The 19544-nt window shown below is 39.4% G+C and overlaps 1 protein-coding gene across 19 annotated transcripts in view; it reads right to left on the minus strand.

Moving 5' to 3' along the window:
• Positions 1 to 19544, minus strand: part of LOC132675880 (protocadherin gamma-C4) — a 176218-nt gene that overhangs the window by 26151 nt on the left and 130523 nt on the right. Inside the window, exon 1 of one of the 19 annotated variants that reach the window (XM_078450179.2) lies at positions 5416 to 8038. The exons of 17 other annotated variants lie outside the window; for them this stretch is intronic. In XM_078450179.2, coding sequence (XP_078306305.1) covers positions 5416 to 7845 — 2430 coding nt within the window. In that variant the 5' untranslated portion in view covers positions 7846 to 8038. Of the gene's footprint in view, positions 1 to 5415; positions 8039 to 19544 lie in introns of those variants that run through there. One more of the 19 variants, XM_078450238.2, reaches the window with a different exon arrangement.

Below are 19544 nucleotides of genomic sequence, written 5' to 3' on the forward strand. Positions count from 1 at the left end.
CAACAGCAAATTAGAAGCAGTGCCATATATTCAAAACTCTGCCCTTCTGCAGATTATTCAGAAACATATCCATCTCTTTGCAGACAAGACTTACACATTAATGTAACCAATTAAATTTATGCAGTGCACGTTTCTTTTGGAACAGGAGGTGTAGCAGACACAAAATCTCTTATTCAGGCACTAGCTAGTGATACACTGAATTACCATTCATTGATTTCCAGGACAGTATAGAAGGAGATGAAGCAAGGTGGAGGGAGTCAGGAGAGGGAGATGTTCCAAATCAGTAAAGAATCAGTGTGTATGGGAGGCGCTAAGGACTAGATCTCATTGCTTGGCAGAATGCTAACGTTCACAGATTTAATAGCTTCCTTGAATGACTGAGATCAGCCACTAATAGCACTGTGCCCACAAATCCCCTTTATTTGACACCATGGTATGCTTGATTTGTTGTTAATTACCAACAGAGACAGTTTCAAAAGAGCAAGCTTTTTACTTGGCCCCTGGGGGCCTCCTGGAGCTGGAGACTTTATCTCACTCTTCTTCAACCCTGATCTAGACCCTCCCAGGAGCCAGGCTACCACCTTAAACATACACACACAAACACACAGTTGAGAAACACAGATCATCTCACACTGTAGTTACCTGCAAACTATAATCTGAGTGACAAACACACCAGAGCACAAAGAGAAAAAGTCCAGCCTGATCTCAACATAAGATTTCTTAACTCATCCGCAGCCTCACCTAGGTTCCCACTGGGTGTGAAAACCGGGAGCAAAACCCAGGGTTCTAATCCCTCTCCAGATTTTTCCAAACCCTTAAGCCTCAAGAATATCCTTTTGACTATCCTCTTGAGGCCAACAACCTACATTCCGGTCTCAAAGAGAGGGATCTGAATATGTGTGTGTTTTAACCAAAAAACAGCAAACTCTCCTCTCATAGGAATGGTGGAAGTATAAATCAGTCTGACCTACCAGGTATTTTGGGCAGGATTCACTATCACAGTGAATGATACCACCATCAACCCAGTACCTCCATCAGAACAGGGGAGGGACAGGCAGAGCCATCCTTGACTCATTTCTCTCCCTGACTCCCTCAATCATGTCAATTAAAAAGTCCTGATGATTATACTATAGTCAACACCTTCCACCTATACTGCCACTGTGGTGGTTCAAGCATTTATCAATCTTCTCCTCAGATATTTTAACAGGCTTCTAACTGTTCTCTTTGTCTCCAGTAGCAATATCCCCAATCTATTTTACTTATGGGTGCCAGGATAATCTCTCTTGAGGACATCATACATAGGGGTTTAAAGTTCTGCAGTGACTATCATGAATACAGAATGAAGCCTAAAAGTAACTCAAGATCTAACTCCTGCCTACTTGCTTCACTTTATCTCTTGCCAAGACTGTTAAACAAACATACTTTAAGGTTCAGCAATAATTAAGTATCATTATCCATATGCATGAAATTTCCTGCAAAGGCCCTTCCTGCCTCCCTTTTCCCTTTACTATTTAATAAACTACTACTTACTGAGAAACTTAACAGAAGACCATGGGGGAGAGGAAGGGGAAAAAAAAAGAGGTTAGAGAGGGAGGGAGCCAAAACATAAGAGTCTCTTAAAAACTGAAAACAAACTGAGGGTTGATGAGGGATGGGAGGGAGGGGAGGGTGGGTGATGGACATTGAGGAGGGCACCTGTTGGGATGAGCACCGGGTGTTGTATGGAAACCAATTTGACAAATTTCGTATTTAAAAAAAAAAAAAGAGATTTACCTTTAAAAAAATTTAAAAAAATAAACTACTACTTAACTTTTACTTCTCAGCTCAATAATCACCACCTCTATAAAATCTTCCTGATTTCCTCAGGCTGGCTTATGGGTTTCTTTCCCTTTGCTCTGGTTGCTTCTTGTATTATGCAGATCTTCACCGTCATTTTTTTTTTTGCATGTGTTTCCCATGGTACTACTCTATATGCCATAATGACAGGAAATGTGTCTTTTCGTCTTTTACAGTGTCTGCATATAGGGATACTCACTAAGTGGTGAATTACTGATATTATCATTTATTAGTCCAAGAAATACTTACTGAATACTTATACTTCACAAGAATATTTTATATTCAGCATGCTTTATATGCACTGCTTTTAACTTACACAACAATTTTGAAAGATGTCATCTGTATTTTATAGGTGAGGAAACTGGGGTTCAGAGAGGTTAAGAGATGTGCGTGAAGCTAAACAACTAATACATGCAGTACTAGAACTCCCCCCACTCCCACACCTGGTTTGTCTGAGAAAAAAGACTCTCTTTCTATAATATCTTTTTTTTAAAGCCATTTGTTTTAAATTTCTTTTATTTATTTTTTTTGAGAGAGAGAGGGAGTAGGGGGGAGGCAGAGAGAGAGGAAAAGAGAGTGCCCCAAACAGGCTCAACACTGACAGTCCGGAGCCCAACTCAGGGCTCTGATCCCACAACCCTGGGATCATGACCTGACCCTAAACCAGGAGTCTGATACTTAACTGATTTTGCCAACCAGGCACCCCTCTATAACATCTTAAATGATTTTTCTACTAGTTTTTAATCTGTATGATCATAAACTAGCCCTTTCCTGATACCTTTCATATTTAAGAACTAGACCTCTTATAGGTCTCCATATTTGCAAGTTCACACCAAAAGAGGCACACGGTCAATTACTAGCACTGGAATATCATAAAGCCTTAATCCCATATCCCTGACTTGATCTTTTTATGCCAGGTTTGTGATTCTCCCATTCTACAGTTTAAAAACAGCTTTAATGAGATACAGTTCACATACTATACAATTCATCCATTTAAAATGCATAATTCAGGGTGCCTGGGTGGCTCAGTAGGTTAAGCATTGGACTTCGGCCAGATCATGATCTCACGGTTCTGTGCTGACAGCCTGGAGCCTGGAGCCTGGAGCCTGGAGCCTGGAGCCTGCCTTGGATTCTGTATCTCCCTCTCTTTCTGCCTGCCCCTCCCTCCCTCTCTCCCAAAAATAATAAACATTAAAAAATAAAATGCACAATTTAATGCTTTTAGTATACGTGAATATGCTAAAAGGATACAACCATCACCACAATCTAATTATAGAATCTTTTTGTCACTCCCCAGAGAGGTTCCATACCCACTGTCCAGCTTTTTTTTTTTTTTTTAACGCTTCTTTTTGAGAGAGAGACACAGACCGTGGCGGGGCCGGGGGGGGGGGGGGGGGTGGCGCAGAGAGAGAGGGAGACAGAGAATCCAAAGCAGGCTCCTGGCTCTGAACTGTCAGAACAGAGTCCGACACGAGGCTCAAACCCACGAACTGCAAGATCATGACCTGAGTGGAAGTCAGATGCTTAACTGACTAAGCCACCCAGGTGCCCCATGTGCTAGTGGTTTAGGAAGATTGTCTCTTTAGATGACTGAAGGATCCTCTTATGTCTTCCCTATGTTGCTCTTCTAGAGCTATTCTACATAATACATATGTATTTTATTTATTTGAGTATACTTGACACACAATGTTAATTTCAGGTGTACAACAAAGTAATTCAATGAGTTTATAGAGCTATTTTATGTAATATCTTAAGGTTGAGAAATGACAGGATTTTCTAAGTTCAGCCTGGCCCAATAAGCCTGGTTCTTTGAATGCCAGAATAACACTTTGCTTCATAAATATGTTAACTGACAGACTGGTACATTCTAGGGCAGAAGTTTTCAAACTTGTCTGCACATTAGAATCACTTGGGGACCTTCAAAAAATACTGAGCCCTGTGTCCCAAGAGATTGTGCTTTAATTGGTCTGGGATGTGGCCTGGGCTTCAGAATTTTTAAGGGGTCCCCAGGTAATTCTAGTGTGCAACCAAGTTTGAGAACACTGTTCTAAGGAAAATACCAGTTGATTCCCAGTCTGACTTCCAGTCTGACAGCTGCTTCTCTCTGGCTTTCATCTTTTCTTAGTCTTCCCATTTATGCCTCTACTTTGTCATTTCTGGCCGTCTCCAGATTTTATTTCAAGGTGTGCTTAAGATTTTGGATGGGTAAAGAATAAAAATAATAATAGTAATAGATAAGATTTTTTTTAACACTTATACCAGGTTCTGAGATTACCTTAGCCAAGAACTCATAGCTGATAAGTGGTGAAGCCCTATTTGTCTAACTGCCAAATCCAAGGGTTAATAACAATAATACACTTATTAGTAATAAAATAAGTGACTCTCCCACAACCGGAAGTGTGTATAGGTTTCACTAAAGACACAGGCTTTACAGTTACCTGCACACCAGCCTGAATAAATGAAAGCTTTACCTTTCTCAAGATACAAATTTACCTACATTTTATACTGTGTATATACTTAAAAAAATAATGCTGGAAGGATGGGGAATAATGCTAGGGTACAAAAGAACTTTCAATTTGTACTATATGTTCTTTTGGACTGTCTAGATTTACTTTCAAAATAAATGATTACTTTTACTTTTATAATTAATGGTGATTATGTCTTTAGATTTGGGGATTATTGTTAGCTTTAATTTTTTTAGTACTTTTCTCTATTTCCCAAGTTTTTTATATTACACATGCATTACCATTATAACATAAAAATATTTTGTAGGTAATGTACACGTTATTTCCAGCAGTGTACTTGAAATAAAAGTTAAAGGATGCCTAGAATTTTATTTATTTTTTAAATGTTTATTTATTTTTGAGAGAGAGACAGAGTGTGAATGGGGGAGGGGCAAAGAGAGAGGGACACAGAATCCAAAGCAGGCTCCAGGCTCTGAGCTGTCAGCACAGAGCCTGATGTGGGGCTTTAATCCACAAACCTCAAGATCATAACCTGAGCCAAAGCTGGAGCTTAACCGAATGAGCCACCCAGGCACCCTGAATTTTATTTAATTGAAAATCACCTGAGAATGAGGTACAGGATCTGCATGCATAGGCAAAGGAAAATTATCAGCGGACCATTAGTTTTAATGCAGATGTTGCAATCAAAACAAAGACAGACAAATGAGGTGGTTGTTGTATTCCTAGCATCTGCCACTTGTTAGAGGTATCTAGCAGCTCAGCTTGCTGTCATTGCAAATGACACCAAACTAAGCTCTGAGGGCTGAGATCTTGGGTTATAATTTAATGGCCTCTTAGCAAGATTGGTTAGTTGTGACGCCAAGTGAGTGCTGAAGGTGTGAATTGGGGCCACACAGGAGTTAGTTAATTCTACACCATGTGGGACCACAAACCACACTCTAGCCACGCCATCCCCTTCACAAACGCATGATGTTTGATCTACACAGGGCAAGGTGAAAAAGTAGATGCATCATTAGGAAAACATCTTCATCACTAAAACAACAGCTCCATCCCTTTCTGAACATGGTCCAGGCATCAAAAAGCATTAATATCATTCTGGGATGCTAACCCTTACCTGTCCTGGAGGGGAGCTCTCTGCACCCAACACTTGCCTATAGAACACTGGATCACAGCTCCGCAGTGTGTTCTGGCGGCTGGCCAGTGGGCTGGCAGCACCAGGTTTCTTCAACAGTGGGTCGCTGCGGCGTGAATCGGTGGTGAGGTACACCTGATGGTAAAGGTGCGGTGGCATCAGACCTCCCCGCACAGCGTCTGCATGCAGAGAGGACCCTGGTGTTCGGTACAGGGAGCTCACAGGTGCTCTGTACAGATCCCTCGACTGTTTCCACTTGTAAACTTTGAATATGATCACTCCCAATACTGTGACTGCAAACCCCACAGAAACCAGGATTAGAGAGAGGAGTAGATAAAAGGTGAGATTTTTATTCTGCTCCCGAGGGGCAGAGCCAGAGGGGAATTCAGCCCGGGCTTCAGGAGATTCCTCGGTTACTGACACAGTCAGGGTTGCCGTGGTGGACAGTGATGGCTCCCCATTGTCTTTGATCAAGACCATAAGAGTCTGCCTGGGCACATCTGTGTCCTGAACTGGGCGGGAAGTGCTGACTTGACCCGTGTGAAGCCCCACAGCAAAAAGGCTCTGGTTGGAAGCTCCCAAGAGGCTGTAGGAGAGCCAGGCATTGTGCCCAGCATCCGGGTCCCAGCCTACCACCCGAGTGACCACATAGCCAGCAGCGGTACCTCTGGGCAGCATCTCCATTGAGCTCCGGCCAGGCCGGGGGTATAAGACCTGGGGGGCATTGTCATTGCGATCAGTGACAAATATGTTCACACTAATGTTGGTGGTCAGGACTGGAGTGCCCCCATCGCTGACATGAACTGTTATTTCAAATTCTCGCCGATCTTCATAGTCCAGGGGCACTACAGATGACACGATGCCAGTGTCACGATTTATCGTGAAATAGTGGCCCACTAGCCCAGTTTCAGCTTCTTGTTCCAAGAGAAAGAAGGAAAGGCGAGCATTCTGCGGGGCATCAGGGTCCCAGACACTTAGATTTAGTATTGGAACCCCGGGGATGTTATTTTCCTCAACATAAACATCATAGGAGAACTGGGAAGACTGTGGAGGGTTGTCATTGATGTCAGACACTCGTACCTGCACGATTGTAAGGGCTGAGAGGGAAGGAGTTCCAGCATCTCGAGCAGTGATGCTGAGGTTGTATTCTGGGACAGTCTCACGATCCAGGGCTGCGCTGGTTTTCAAAGTAAAGTAATTCTTGAGGGAAGAAGTAAGGCTAAAGGGGAGACCTGGTGGCACCTCGCAAGACACCAATCCATTCTCCCCAGCATCCAGATCAATCACACTGAGCAAAGCAATGACAGTTCCAAGAGGGGCATCCTCGGGAACTGGGCTGTACACAGAGGTGACTGTAATCTCTGGGGCATTGTCATTCACGTCCACAACCTCTACCAAAACTTTGCAATGTGCTCCTTCGGGATTGGCACCTTTGTCTTTGGCCTGTATGTAAATCTCGTGGAGTTTTGTGTCTTCAAAGTCGAGGCGACCTCTGATTGTCAGCACCCCACTTACAAGGTCTAAGGAGAATAGGTCTCGCACACCGGCGCGGTTGTGGCTGCCAAAAGAGTAAATGATTTCACCATTGGGGCCTTCATCCAGATCAGTTGCATGAACTCGCACCACGACAGTACCCGGCGGCGCATCCTCCAGGACTCGCGCACGGTACAAAGACTGATTGAAGGCGGGTGCATTGTCATTCGCGTCCAGCACGGTGATGCGAATGGGAAGGGTAGCGGAGCGAGCCGGGGTTCCTCCATCCAAAGCCGTCAGCACCACCTGGAGACTTGGCTCTCGCTCCCAATCAAGGGCGCGCTCCAGCACCAACTCCGCGTACTTGGTGCCGTCCTCTCGCGTCTGAACGCGAAGCGCAAAGTACTCATTTAGGCTCAGCTCATAGGTTTGTAAAGAGTTGCTTCCTACATCGGGATCATGCGCGCTCTCCAGCGGAAAGCGCGTGCCTGGCGCCACGGCCTCGCTAATCTCCAATTTCATTTCCCGGGTAGGGAATGTGGGATTGTTGTCATTGATATCCTGGATCACCACTTCCGCCCTTAACAGCTCTAGTGGGGTCTCCACCACCAGCTCCAGAGTTACAGTGCAGGAGGGCACTGTCCCACAAAGCTCCTCCCGATCCAGGCGGTCGTTCACAAACATCTCTCCAGTCTCCCGATTCACCTCAAAGAATCTTCGGCTAGCTCCAGACAACACCCGTAGCCTGCGTGCTGACAGGCTGCTGAGATCCAAACCAAGGTCCGTGACCACGTTGCCCACCACAAAACCTTTCTCTCTTTCCTCCAGAATCTCATAGCGAACGACGGCAGAAGCCTTGTGCAAGGCACCAAGCAGAAACAAAACTCCCACTACTCTCCCGATGCTTACCAGTCCGCTCCTCCAGGCCTCTGGGACCATCTCACTCAAAGGCAGTTCCTCTTAGCGGAGTCCAGATCTTTCCGGCTTTTTCGCTGAGAAACTTTCAGCGGGTTAGCGCTTGAGCGCTAGGCACGGAGTCGGACATGGCTTTCTCGATGCCGTTGATTTGCTCACCGGCTGTTCAGTCTCTGCCTCATCCCGGGGCACCGAGAGGGGACGGGCCAGGGCCAGATCTCCAGCGTCTTCATTGGCCGACAGCGGCACGCAGAGTCCCAGCCAATAACTGCACGAAGAATGCGCTAGCGCCGGGCTCTCTGAGCGGGACAAACGCTACCGCCAGGAACTTCACTTTCCTTTTGCTTCTTTCCTGAGTTTAGGGCCAAAGCGCCTTGGCAGTTATCTGTACATCGGCAACCTACCCTGGCCTGAAAAGCCAACTGCAGAGCCATGAAGATGGCTGTTTTGTAGGTTTTCAAACCAAACCAAGGCCTATTACACATTTTTTTAAACCGCTGTCTGTAATCGCAAGAAGAGAGGGTCAAACAAACCCAGAATGACACAACACCGTCTGGAAAAACACAAATATGGTTTGTTAGAGGGCCGCGTAGAGCCTATCCAGTTGGACTCTATATGTAAAGGAGCATTTATCATTTCTGTGGAAATGTTAATAATTTCAGCGTTCTCTCTTACCAAATGAGACTGTACAATTCTCTGTTTCTCAGTAAAGAAAATCAATAGGAACCACTATCTGGTTTAACAGTTTTATGTAATTCAAAATTTAGATTTTTTTTAAAACTGGATGTTGTTTAGTTCTCATTTCTTAAGAACCAGGGAGCAATGTGACAACTCCCTACCCCATCTTTCCTAACAAACATAATGTCAATCATAAAGCATAATTTCAAATGCTTCCTTTTACATGGTCAATCCACTTCCCAAGATCTTGTATTAATATGCCACAAAGAGAAGTTGCATTGCTAAAGAAGGATAATACCCATTCCCCCCTCAAAAAGAAAAAAATCTAGGCCTGTTTATCACCTGGGACCTTTATAAAATGACTAAGATATAGCAGCAACGCTCCATAAACTCTTTAGAGAAATACACAGCCTTTAACCCAAAAAATAAAGAGCCTTGAAGAGTTTTCTACATTTAGGATTAAAACTCATGAAACAAACCAAATAGCACTTATTAGGATAATGAATAAGAGAGTCAGGTATGAAATAAGTCAGAGCTAACACATCCTTGGGCAAGAAACTACCCTAAAAGTGTTTCTGAGTTCCCATCCTATTAAATGAATATGGCAGGTAAAATGTCTGGCATAGAGTAAGCCCAAATTACTGATCCAAATTACCCCATTAAATACGAGATGCCAAGTTTTAGAGCCTCATACTGTTTCTGTATACTTGTCTTGGACATCACTTTGAGTGCATATAGACCTTTCTGAAGTGTAACTGAACCCTGAAAGGGATAGGCAGACATATTAGATAGGTAGATAAGAAGTATACAGTATAGAGGGTATTTACTGAAGAGATAAAAACCATATTTGACCTGATTCTCCATGTCCTCAAAACTTTCTCTCTTAAAACCCTTAGTTTTAGGGGCGCCTGGGTGGCTTGGTCGGGTAAGCATCCAATAAGCATCCGACTTCAGCTCAGGTCATGGTCTCACGGTCCGTGAGTTCGAGCCCCACGTCGGGCTCTGTGCTGACAGCTCAGAGCCTGGAGCCTGTTTCGGATTCTGTGTCTCCCTCTCTCTGACCCTCCCCTGTTCATGCTCTCTCTCTTTCTCAAAAATAAATAAACATTAAAAAAAATTAAAAAAAAAAAACCCTTAGTTTTAAATAGTTTGACAACAGACCAGACCACTAATAAGGTTGACAGGCATTCAAAGACAGAATATATTCCATAGAATATATTTAGAAGACAGAATATGGCCTAGTCACTTGCTACTCAAGTATAAGCCAAGAACCAATGGCATAGGCATCACCTAGGAGCTTGTTAGAAATGCGGAAACGCAGAAATTCTCTAGCTTGACTAAATTATAATTTAACAAAATACCTGTGTGATTTGAATGTGCCTTAGGGTTTGAGAAACACTGATTTGCAGTTTCTTCAGAGATAGACTGATTTACCAATCATTTTTCTCATTCACAATCACTTAATTACAACATGGCTTTTGAAAACTGGTTTTTAAAAGTTGAAATGGTTTTCCCATTTATAATAAGGCCCATAGTTAATTCTTAAGATTTCTTCAGAAGCCAGCAGAATCCTCTTGGATCCATGCTCCACAGTGGCCAAAAGATCTTCTTACAATTTTAATTAGATGATACAATTATCCAGCTGAAAACTCCTCAGTAGCATCTCACTACTCTTGAAATAAAATTCCAAATCCTTTGCACAGTATCCAAATTCTCATGCCTTCTCCTTCTCTAAATACTCCATTATATAATATAGTCATCAGCCAAGCTTTTTTGTGCCCCAAGGCTTTTAGAAAGACTATTCCTCTCTTAGGAAAGCTGCTTACCCTTCCCTCCCTTTGCTTCGCTAGTTTCTACGACTCTTTCAGGACTCACTTTAAATGTTATTTCACGATAGAGGTCTTCCATTAGACCCCAGTTAAAACCAGGATTCTTTGTTATGTGCTCTAAGAGCACCTTATATTTCCTTTGTTGAGTCTAGCACAATTTAATATTTTAGAATTATGTTTTGTTTAAGTATAATGTCTGCTTCTTCCACTACAGAAGAAGCTGTAGGAGGTCAGAGACTATGCCTGTTTTGATGATCATTTATATCCCTGGCACCTAGCACAGTAGGCACTTAAATGCTTCCCCCTCCGCCCCCCCCCCGCTTTATTAAAGTATAATTGATGAATATAATTGCATAAGTTTAAGGTGTAAACATGATAATTTACTATGTTGTGAAATAATTAGCACAATATAGTTAACATATCCATTACCCCAGTTTGTTACCATTGTACATGTGTGTGTCCACATATGTGGTGAGAATGATTAAGATATCCTCTGTCAGCAAATTTCAAGAATATACTACAGTACTGTTAACTAGAGTCACCTTTCTGTATACTAGAGTCCTAGAACATATTCATCTTTAAGTGAAAGTTTGTACCTTTTGACCAAATCTCTCTACATTTAATGCTTATTAATATAGCAATCTTCGGGGCACCTGGGTGGCTCAGTCGGTTAAGCGTCCGACTCCAGCTCAGGTCATGATCTCATGTTCCGTGAGTTCAAGCCCCGTGTTGGGCTCTGTGCTGACAGCTCAGAGCCTGGAGCCTGCTTCAGATTCTGTGTCTCCCTCTCCCTCTGACCCTCCCCCATTCATGCTCTGTCTCTCTCTGTCTCAAAAATAAACATTAAAAAATATATATAGCAATCTTCATGCCAATGGCCTACTAATCATGAAATACACCAAGGATTATATATGGTCAATTATATGCATCCACTTTCCCTAGAAGTAAGCATTTTTGGAAGATACAGTCACTCTTTCAAGCTACCAATGGGTCTAATGAAACTATTTGGTAACCTAATGACTTGAATAACTTGCTAAAGAGCCAAATAAGGTGTGGTAATACAACTCACGCAAGAAAAAAAAAAAAAAAACACACAGGATGCCTTGCTGTGCCACCTATATTAAGGGGGAAATGAAAGCACCAGTGTTAAAGGGTCAACACAATTTTCCAGTCTCTTTCCTCTTTCCTTTCTGTCCTATAATTTCAAGAGAGCCTCTGATCAGTGAGATACAACAAAAATAATTTTAAAATAGAAAGTGATTATGTTATAGTTGTCAAGAGTGAAGCCTTAGTTAGTGTCAAAAAGACTTGAGTTCCAATACTGGATATTACACTTAGTAACTATATAACCATGAAGCTCTTATTTTTCACTTCTCTTTCAGTTTGTTTATCTGTAAAATGGGAATAATAACAGCACTCCTTGACATTACCACAGGCATCTCAATCTGTTAATATTTTAACAGCTTTATATTTACCATAGCGTTCATCTAGACATCTAGATCATCTAGACAATGATTTTCAGTAATTTATAGTTATGCAACCAACATCACAATCCAGTTTTAGTATATTCCCATCACCCCCAAAGGCCCTAATCCTGTCTGCTATCAATTCTTGCTCCTACTCCCAGCCTCAGGCAACCACTGACTCAAAAATTCCCAAGTCAGGGCACCTGGGTGTGTAGAGCATGCAATTCTTGATCTCGGAGGTGTGAGCTTCAGCCCATGTTGGGTGCAGAGATTACTTGAAAATAAGATCTTTAAAAAAAAAATTCCCAAGTCATTCTTAACATCTTTTTCTACATTCCCACATTAATTACCAGTACATGCCAATGTTTACTACCTCCAAAATGTATTCTGAATCTATTAAATTACTTTCCCTTTCTACTGCCACTACCTGAGTCAAATACCTTAAATATCATTATGATTGGCTACTTAATTTTTAAGGCCAATGAAAAATGAAAATGGGAGCTTCCTTATTTAAAACTTAAGAATGGCAAGATGGTAAGAGTAGAGAATTAGCCCAAATGCAGGGCCCTCCTAAAAAGGGGACCCATGTGATCGCACAGATTACACACTCATGAAACTGCCCTTGCCTGGCACAGAGGAAGGTCTCCATAAATATGTCCTAATATCATTTTTAAATACTGGGTAACTACCTAATATTATTCATTCTCAGAGGATCAGTAATATCAGAAAATCTTGCTCATGAAACTGCTAAAAAATGTATTACCCCCTTAAAATTCTAAATATCTAGTAATCTTTCAATTTAATGTAATTTGACTATTTGAAGAACATTCTGAGGTCAAAGGTCAAAAGTCAAATTAAGGGAGCATGTGAAGAGAACTGGTATAAAAACAGATAACCGATAGGTTAATCAAACATGTATCATAATTTAGACAGGTGGGTGATTCAAGGATTTGGTGAATAAGCTGAAGAGTTTAGCCTTAATATTTATCTCAAGTTTATGTGAAAAAATATTCTGCATACTTTGATTTGAAAAAGATCTATAAATCTTAAGTTTTATAAAACCTCCATTCTATCTCCCCTCAGACAAGAAGAAATTATCTTGCCAAAGTATTTTAAAACTACAATGATAATCAGTGATTTTTGAGATCAAAAGTTTAAGAAAAAAAGATTTACCTCTTTTCCCATTTGAGTGCTATTCTCTTCTAGTCTTGATTGCATTAGTACTCTTATTGTTTAATAGATCATAAACTCAAATGTGCCAGGAAACTACCCGCAAAAATTATCAATAGCCCACTTGAAAATCTTCCAAGACGCCTAAATTCTCCTTAGAGAGAATCTGTTCAATTTTTCCCCAGCACACTATTACATTTTTACCTAAATTATTATCAGTTCTCACCAAATGGGTAGCCTTGTGTGATTGAGCTGTTTTTTTTTCTAAATGAAGTAATTTGCTTCAAAATATATTAACTTTGAGTGCGAAAGAAGTGTGGCTTTCTGATCTTTAAGCCTTCTATCAATACAGAAGTTTAGTATACAATAAAGATACTATCTCAAAATACTGAGACAAAGATGAAGGTTTTTTTAAAAACACTTATTTTTGAAAGAGAGAGAGAATGTGAGCAGGGAAGGGACAGAGTAGGAGACACAGAATCCAAAGCAGGTTCCAGTCTCCGAGCTGTCAGCACAGAGCCCAATGCTAGGCTCAAACTCACGAACGGTGAGATCATGACACGAGCTGAAGTCAGATGCCCAATGGATTAAGCCACCCAGGCGCCCCAAAGATGAAGGTGTTTAATAAACAGTACTGAGACAACTGGACAGCCGTTTGAAAAAAAAATAAAAATTAGATCCATTACTCAGCACACACAAGAATAAAACCCATACAGATCAGGAATCTAAATGTAAAAACCAAAAAATCATACGAGTATTAGAAGAAAATGGATGAATTTTCTATAACCTCAGTGTGGGGCAAGGGTTTCTAACTATGACTCAAAACCTAAATGCAATATAAGAAAAGACTAATTACTTTCATTACATAAAAATAAAAAGGAAAAAAGACTGCAATGCAAAAAATACCCTAGACAAACTGAAAGGCAAATTACATACTGGGAAAAAATATTTGTAACTTATATCTTGGGCAAAAGATTAATATCTCTAAATATATAAATAACTTTAAAATTTTAGGACAAGACACTAAAAAATCATACAGAAAAATGAACATAAGACACGAACAATTTTTAAAAGAGATAAACAGGCTCTTAAACATGTAAAAAGGGGCATGTGGGTGGCTCAGTGGGTTGGGCATCCGACTCTTGGTTTCAAGTCAGGTCATGATCTCACAGTTCATGAGTTTGAGCCCTGCGTCAGGCTCTGTGCTGACAGTGTGAAGTCTGCTTGGGATTCTCTGTCTCCCTCTCTCTCTGCCCCTCCCTCTCAAAACCCACTCCCCCTCTCCCTCTCTCAAAAATAAATAAAACTTTTGTAAAAATGTGAAAAGATCCTTAAATTCAATCAGAATGAAAGAAACTCTAATCAAAACTACTCTGAGATTTTTTAAATGATCAGATTGGCAAAAATTAAAAATCTTGATGACATATTCTGTTGTGGAGGTTGTGGGAAAATAAGCATTCTCATCTACTGGTAGGAAAGCAAAAGAGTACAACCTATATGGAGGAAAACAGTTATATCTAACAAACCTACATATGCATTTACCCTATGGCCCAGTAATCACACTTTTAGGAATTTACCCTGAATATACACTTCAAAAATTCTTAAAATACATATGCACCAGATTATTCATTACAGCATTATTTTTAAATAATTTGTAAATGCAAAAAGATTAGAAACTACCTAAATTGCATACTAGAGATTGGTTGAACATACTATGATATGTACACATATAATGGAGTTTTAGAAAACTATAAAAAATGACCTCTATACATTCATATAGAATGATTTACAGGATATACCATGTTAGTACAAAAACCAAAGTGAAAATTTTTGTTTCTGATCATGTGAAACTAGCCATATCATTATAAACAACTTAAACACTGATGAAAATATGTGGAAAAATGCTTTCAGACATTGGCTTAAAAGGAGTGGAAGACTAAGAGAAAGGAAACAAATAAGTTGAGTCCTAGGATCTCTCATGTTTTTCCTGGAGGCAATTTTCAGACCATGGGGCAAAAAAGGGGAAATCCAAGAATAATATAGTTATCTTGCTGAGTTGAGGAATAAAAATTAGCATTTAGGAAGACTGAGGAAGCTAAAAACTGTGGAACAGAGAACGGAGCTATGTAAAGAACTCCAGAAGTCCAGATAAGGATCCGGTGAGTCTTTGGATGAACTATAATCTGAGCGTGTACAGAATGACAATTATCCTGAAGCTGAGCAAAGAACAAGAGACCTATTAGCTGAAATTTTTCTGGAGCTCACATAGGGATGGGAAATATTTGGATTCCATTCATCCAGAATATAAAAATCTTGACAACCCTCCAAAAAAGATCGCGACTTAGTAGTAGGGCTAATTAGCCCAATGCAAAGGTTTCTATAAATCTTTTCTAACAAAATTTTAAAACAAGCCTTGGAAAGATCAACCAGATCTGCAAATAACTTAACTGCCTTCCAAAAAACAAATTTCAATACTTTTTTCAAGTAGCATTTTATTTTTTTAAGTTTGTTTCTTTATTTATTTTGAGAGAGAAGAGAGTGCGCATAAGTGCACAAGCAGGGGAGGGATAGAGAAAGAGGAAGAGAGAGTATCCCAAGCAGGCTCCATGCTGTCATCGTGGATTCCAACTCAGGGCTTGACCGCATGAACCATAAGATCATGATTTGAGCTAAAACCAAGAGTTGGATGCTTAACCAACTGAGTCACCCAGGCACACCACATTTCAATACTTTTTAAAGAAAAACAACAAAACACAAACACTCAACAATGTAACATTTACAAAGTCTGCCATCCAATAAAAACATTACTAGGTATGCAAACAATCAGCAAATTGTGACTTAAAACCAGGAAGAAAATCATCACTAGAAATGACAAAAGTAATTAAATTAGCAGACAATGAATTTAAAAAGCTACTGTAAATGGTCTCAAGGATTTAAAGGAAAACATGAAGCTACTGAGAAAAATGGAGAGAAATGAAAAAATGAAATGAAATTTCTGGAAGTGAAAAATACTGTATATGAAAACTTTACTAGATTGGATTAACAGCAGCCTAGACATAAAGAAGATCAATGAACTTGGAAACATGGCAAAACAAACTGAAAATACTGAAAAAATAGAAACACAGCTTCAGCAACCTGTGGGAAAATGTCAATTGGTCTAACACAAGTAAAATTGAAGTTTCATAATTGTGTATGTGTGTGTAATAATATTTGAATACAGCCCAAAACTTTCTAAATTTAAAGAAAACTATACATTGACAGACTCAAGAAGCTCAATGAGTCCCAAGAAGGATAAAACACCAAGAAAAATACACTAAGGTCATCATTATCAAATTTCTGAAAATCATAAATAAAAAGAAAAATTTAGAAGCAGCCAGTGGGGGAAAAAAACAGTAAAAACAAAGCAACAAAAATGACTGTAGACTTCTTATTAGAAACTAAAACAAAGAAAACTGTCAGTCTAGAATTCTATATCCAGCAAAAGTATCTTTCAAAAATGAAGGTGAAAGAAAGATCTTTTTCAGATAAACAACAAACAAGAAAATATGTAACCAGAAGATTTATTCTGAAAGTTACAAGAAACATTAAAAAAAGTTCTTCAGTCGGAAGGAAACTGACACCTGATGGAAATTTGGACTACGTAAAAAAAATAAGTGACACAAAGATAAAAATGTACATTACATATGAAAAACTTTTCTTCTCACTTTCTCGTTTCTTTAAAAAATAATTGATTATAGGGGCTCCTGGGTGGCTCAGTCAGTTAAACGTCCAACTCTTGATTTTGGCTCAGGTCATGACCTCACAGTTCATGAGTTCAAGCCCCACACTGGGCTCTGTGTTGACACTGCAAAGTCTGCTTGGGATTCTCTCTCTCTGCCTCTCTCTCTGCCCTTTCCACATGTTTTCTCTCTCTCAAAATAAATAAATAAACTTTAAAAAATTGATTATTTAGAAGGCAGGGGTAACCCAAACTTGTAGGAAAGGCTCGGGGAATCTAGGACACCTAGCAGCCAAAATGAAGGTAAAGATGCTGAGCCTGAACCCGGAAAACTATGTCCACAAAACCAAGCCAGACTTACGAAGAATTCCAAGAAACTGTGATCCTACCTTATGTCCTTTTGAGATCCCGTGAGAAAATGTATGGAATTAAACTGGAATTAAACTGAAAATCAGTAACAGAAAGCAGGAAAATCTCCAAACACTTGGAAATAAAACAACACAGTTCTAAGTAATCCATGGGTCAACAAGTCATGAAGGAAATTTAACAATATACTGAACTGAACAAAAATGAAAATACGCTTATCAAAATTTGTGGGATACAACTAAAGCAGTTCTGACAGGGAAATGTATAGCACTAAAGATAAAAGTTTTCAAAACAATAAACTATGTTCCTACCTCAAGAAACTAGAAAAAAGGAGCAAAATAAAAAATTTTTGCAAAATTTTTGCTTTGCAAAAGCAAGCAGAAGCAAAGAAATTTTAATAAATACAAGGCCATATATCAATGAAATTGAACTCCTAGATATACACCTAGGAGAAATTAAAAGATATATTCATACAAATACTTGCAGCAAATGTTCATCGTTTTTCATAATAGTCAAAAACTGGAAGAAAATCAAATGTCTATCAATGGACACCTATATAAACAAAATATGGTGTAGCCATACAACAAAATACTATTCAACAGTAAAAGCAATTAAGGGCTGATACATGCTACATGGATGAATGTCAGCAACACTGTGCCAAGTGAAAGAAGCCAACATAAAAACTACATATTGTCTATATTTATGTGAAATTTCTACAAAAGAAAAAAACTATAGAGACTGAAAACTGGCCAATGGTTGCCTGGGGCTGCGGATGGAAACTGACTGTAAACAGACACCAAGGAAATCTTTGGGATGAAGAAAATGTTTTAAAACTGGATAGTGGGGATGGTTGCACAACTGAATAAATTTATTAAAACTTGTCTAACTCTACCTGAAAATGGGTTAAGTTCATTATACATAAATTATACCTCAATTTAATTATTTAAAAAGATATATATAAATCAGTAAAACTAAAAAGAAAAATAGAAAAAAATCAGTGTCACTAAAAGCTAGTGCTTTGAAAACTAATAAAATTAGTAAATCAATAAACTGACAAACTCTAACAATATGGACAATCCTATATCTACAGTGAAACAGAGTATCACTACAGACCCCACAGACATTAAAAGGAATATAAGGGAATATTATGAACAACTGTATGCATGTAAAAGGAATATAAGGCAATATTATGAACTGTATGCATGTAAATGCAACAACTTATTTTTCATTTATCTATTTATTTATTTATGAAAGAGGCAGAGAGAGGCAGAGAGAGACAGAATATCCCTGGCAGGATTCATGCTCATGCAGCCTGACATAGGGCTCGATCCCACAACCCTGGGATCACAATCTGAACCAAAATCAAGAGTCAGATGCTTAACTGACTGAGCCACTCAGACACTCCTAAACTCAACAATTTAAATAAAATGGACCAATTGCTACAAACAAAATGCTAAAAACAAAAGTCACTAGAATACTCACCCAATATGAAATGGATAATCTAAATAGTCCTATAGCTAGCAGACAAATTGAATACACAGTTTAAAAATTCCCCAAAAGAAATCTCCAGGTCCAGATGGTTTCACTGGAGAATTCTTTCAAATTTTTAAAGAAAAGCTAACACCAATTCTACACAATCTATTTCAGAAAATAGAAGAGGAGAAGACCCTTTCTAATTCATTTTATGAAGCCAATTTTGCTGCTGTCAAAGCTAGACAAAGGCAGCACACAAAAAAACTACAAATCAATATCCCACATAAATATAAATACAAAATCCTGAAGAAAATATTACTAAATGGAATTCAGCAACATGTAAAAAGAAGTATATACCATAACCAAGTGGAGCTTATTCCAGGGATGCAAGACTATTCACTATTTGAAAAATAATTAATATTATTCACCCTATCAACAAGCTAAAGAAGAAAAATTATGCAATCATATACAATGGTACAGAAAAAGGATGAAAAAAATTCAACATCTATTCATTATTTTTTTAAAAACTCAGAAAACTAGGAACAGAGATCTTCCTCAGCTTAATAGAAAGAATCCACACAAACCTACAGTAAACATGATACTTAAGAGTGAAAGATTAAATTCCCCCCCTTATATCAAGAACAAAGCAAAGATGCCTACTCTCACTATTATTAATTTTTTTTTTACATTTATTTATTTCTGAGAGACAGAGCACAAGCAGAGGAGGGGCAGAGAGAGGAGACACAGAATCTGAAGCAGGCTCCAGGCTCTGAGCAAGCATTCAGCACAGAGCCCAATGCAGGGCTCAAACCCACAAACTGTGAGATCATGACCTGAGCCGAAGTCTGACACTTAACCAACTGAGCCACCCAGGCGCCCCTCACTATTCTTAGTCAATATAATACTAGAAGTTCCATCCAGTTGCAGTAAGGCAAGAAAATACAAAGAAAAGACATACAGATTAAAAGGAAGAAATAATAATATCCCTATTGCAGATGACACATTGTATACAAAGAAAATCCC

The sequence above is a fragment of the Panthera onca genome, chromosome A1 (assembly GCF_046562875.1).
Source record: "Panthera onca isolate mPanOnc1 chromosome A1, mPanOnc1 haplotype 2, whole genome shotgun sequence".
Taxonomy (NCBI): Eukaryota; Metazoa; Chordata; class Mammalia; order Carnivora; family Felidae; genus Panthera; species Panthera onca.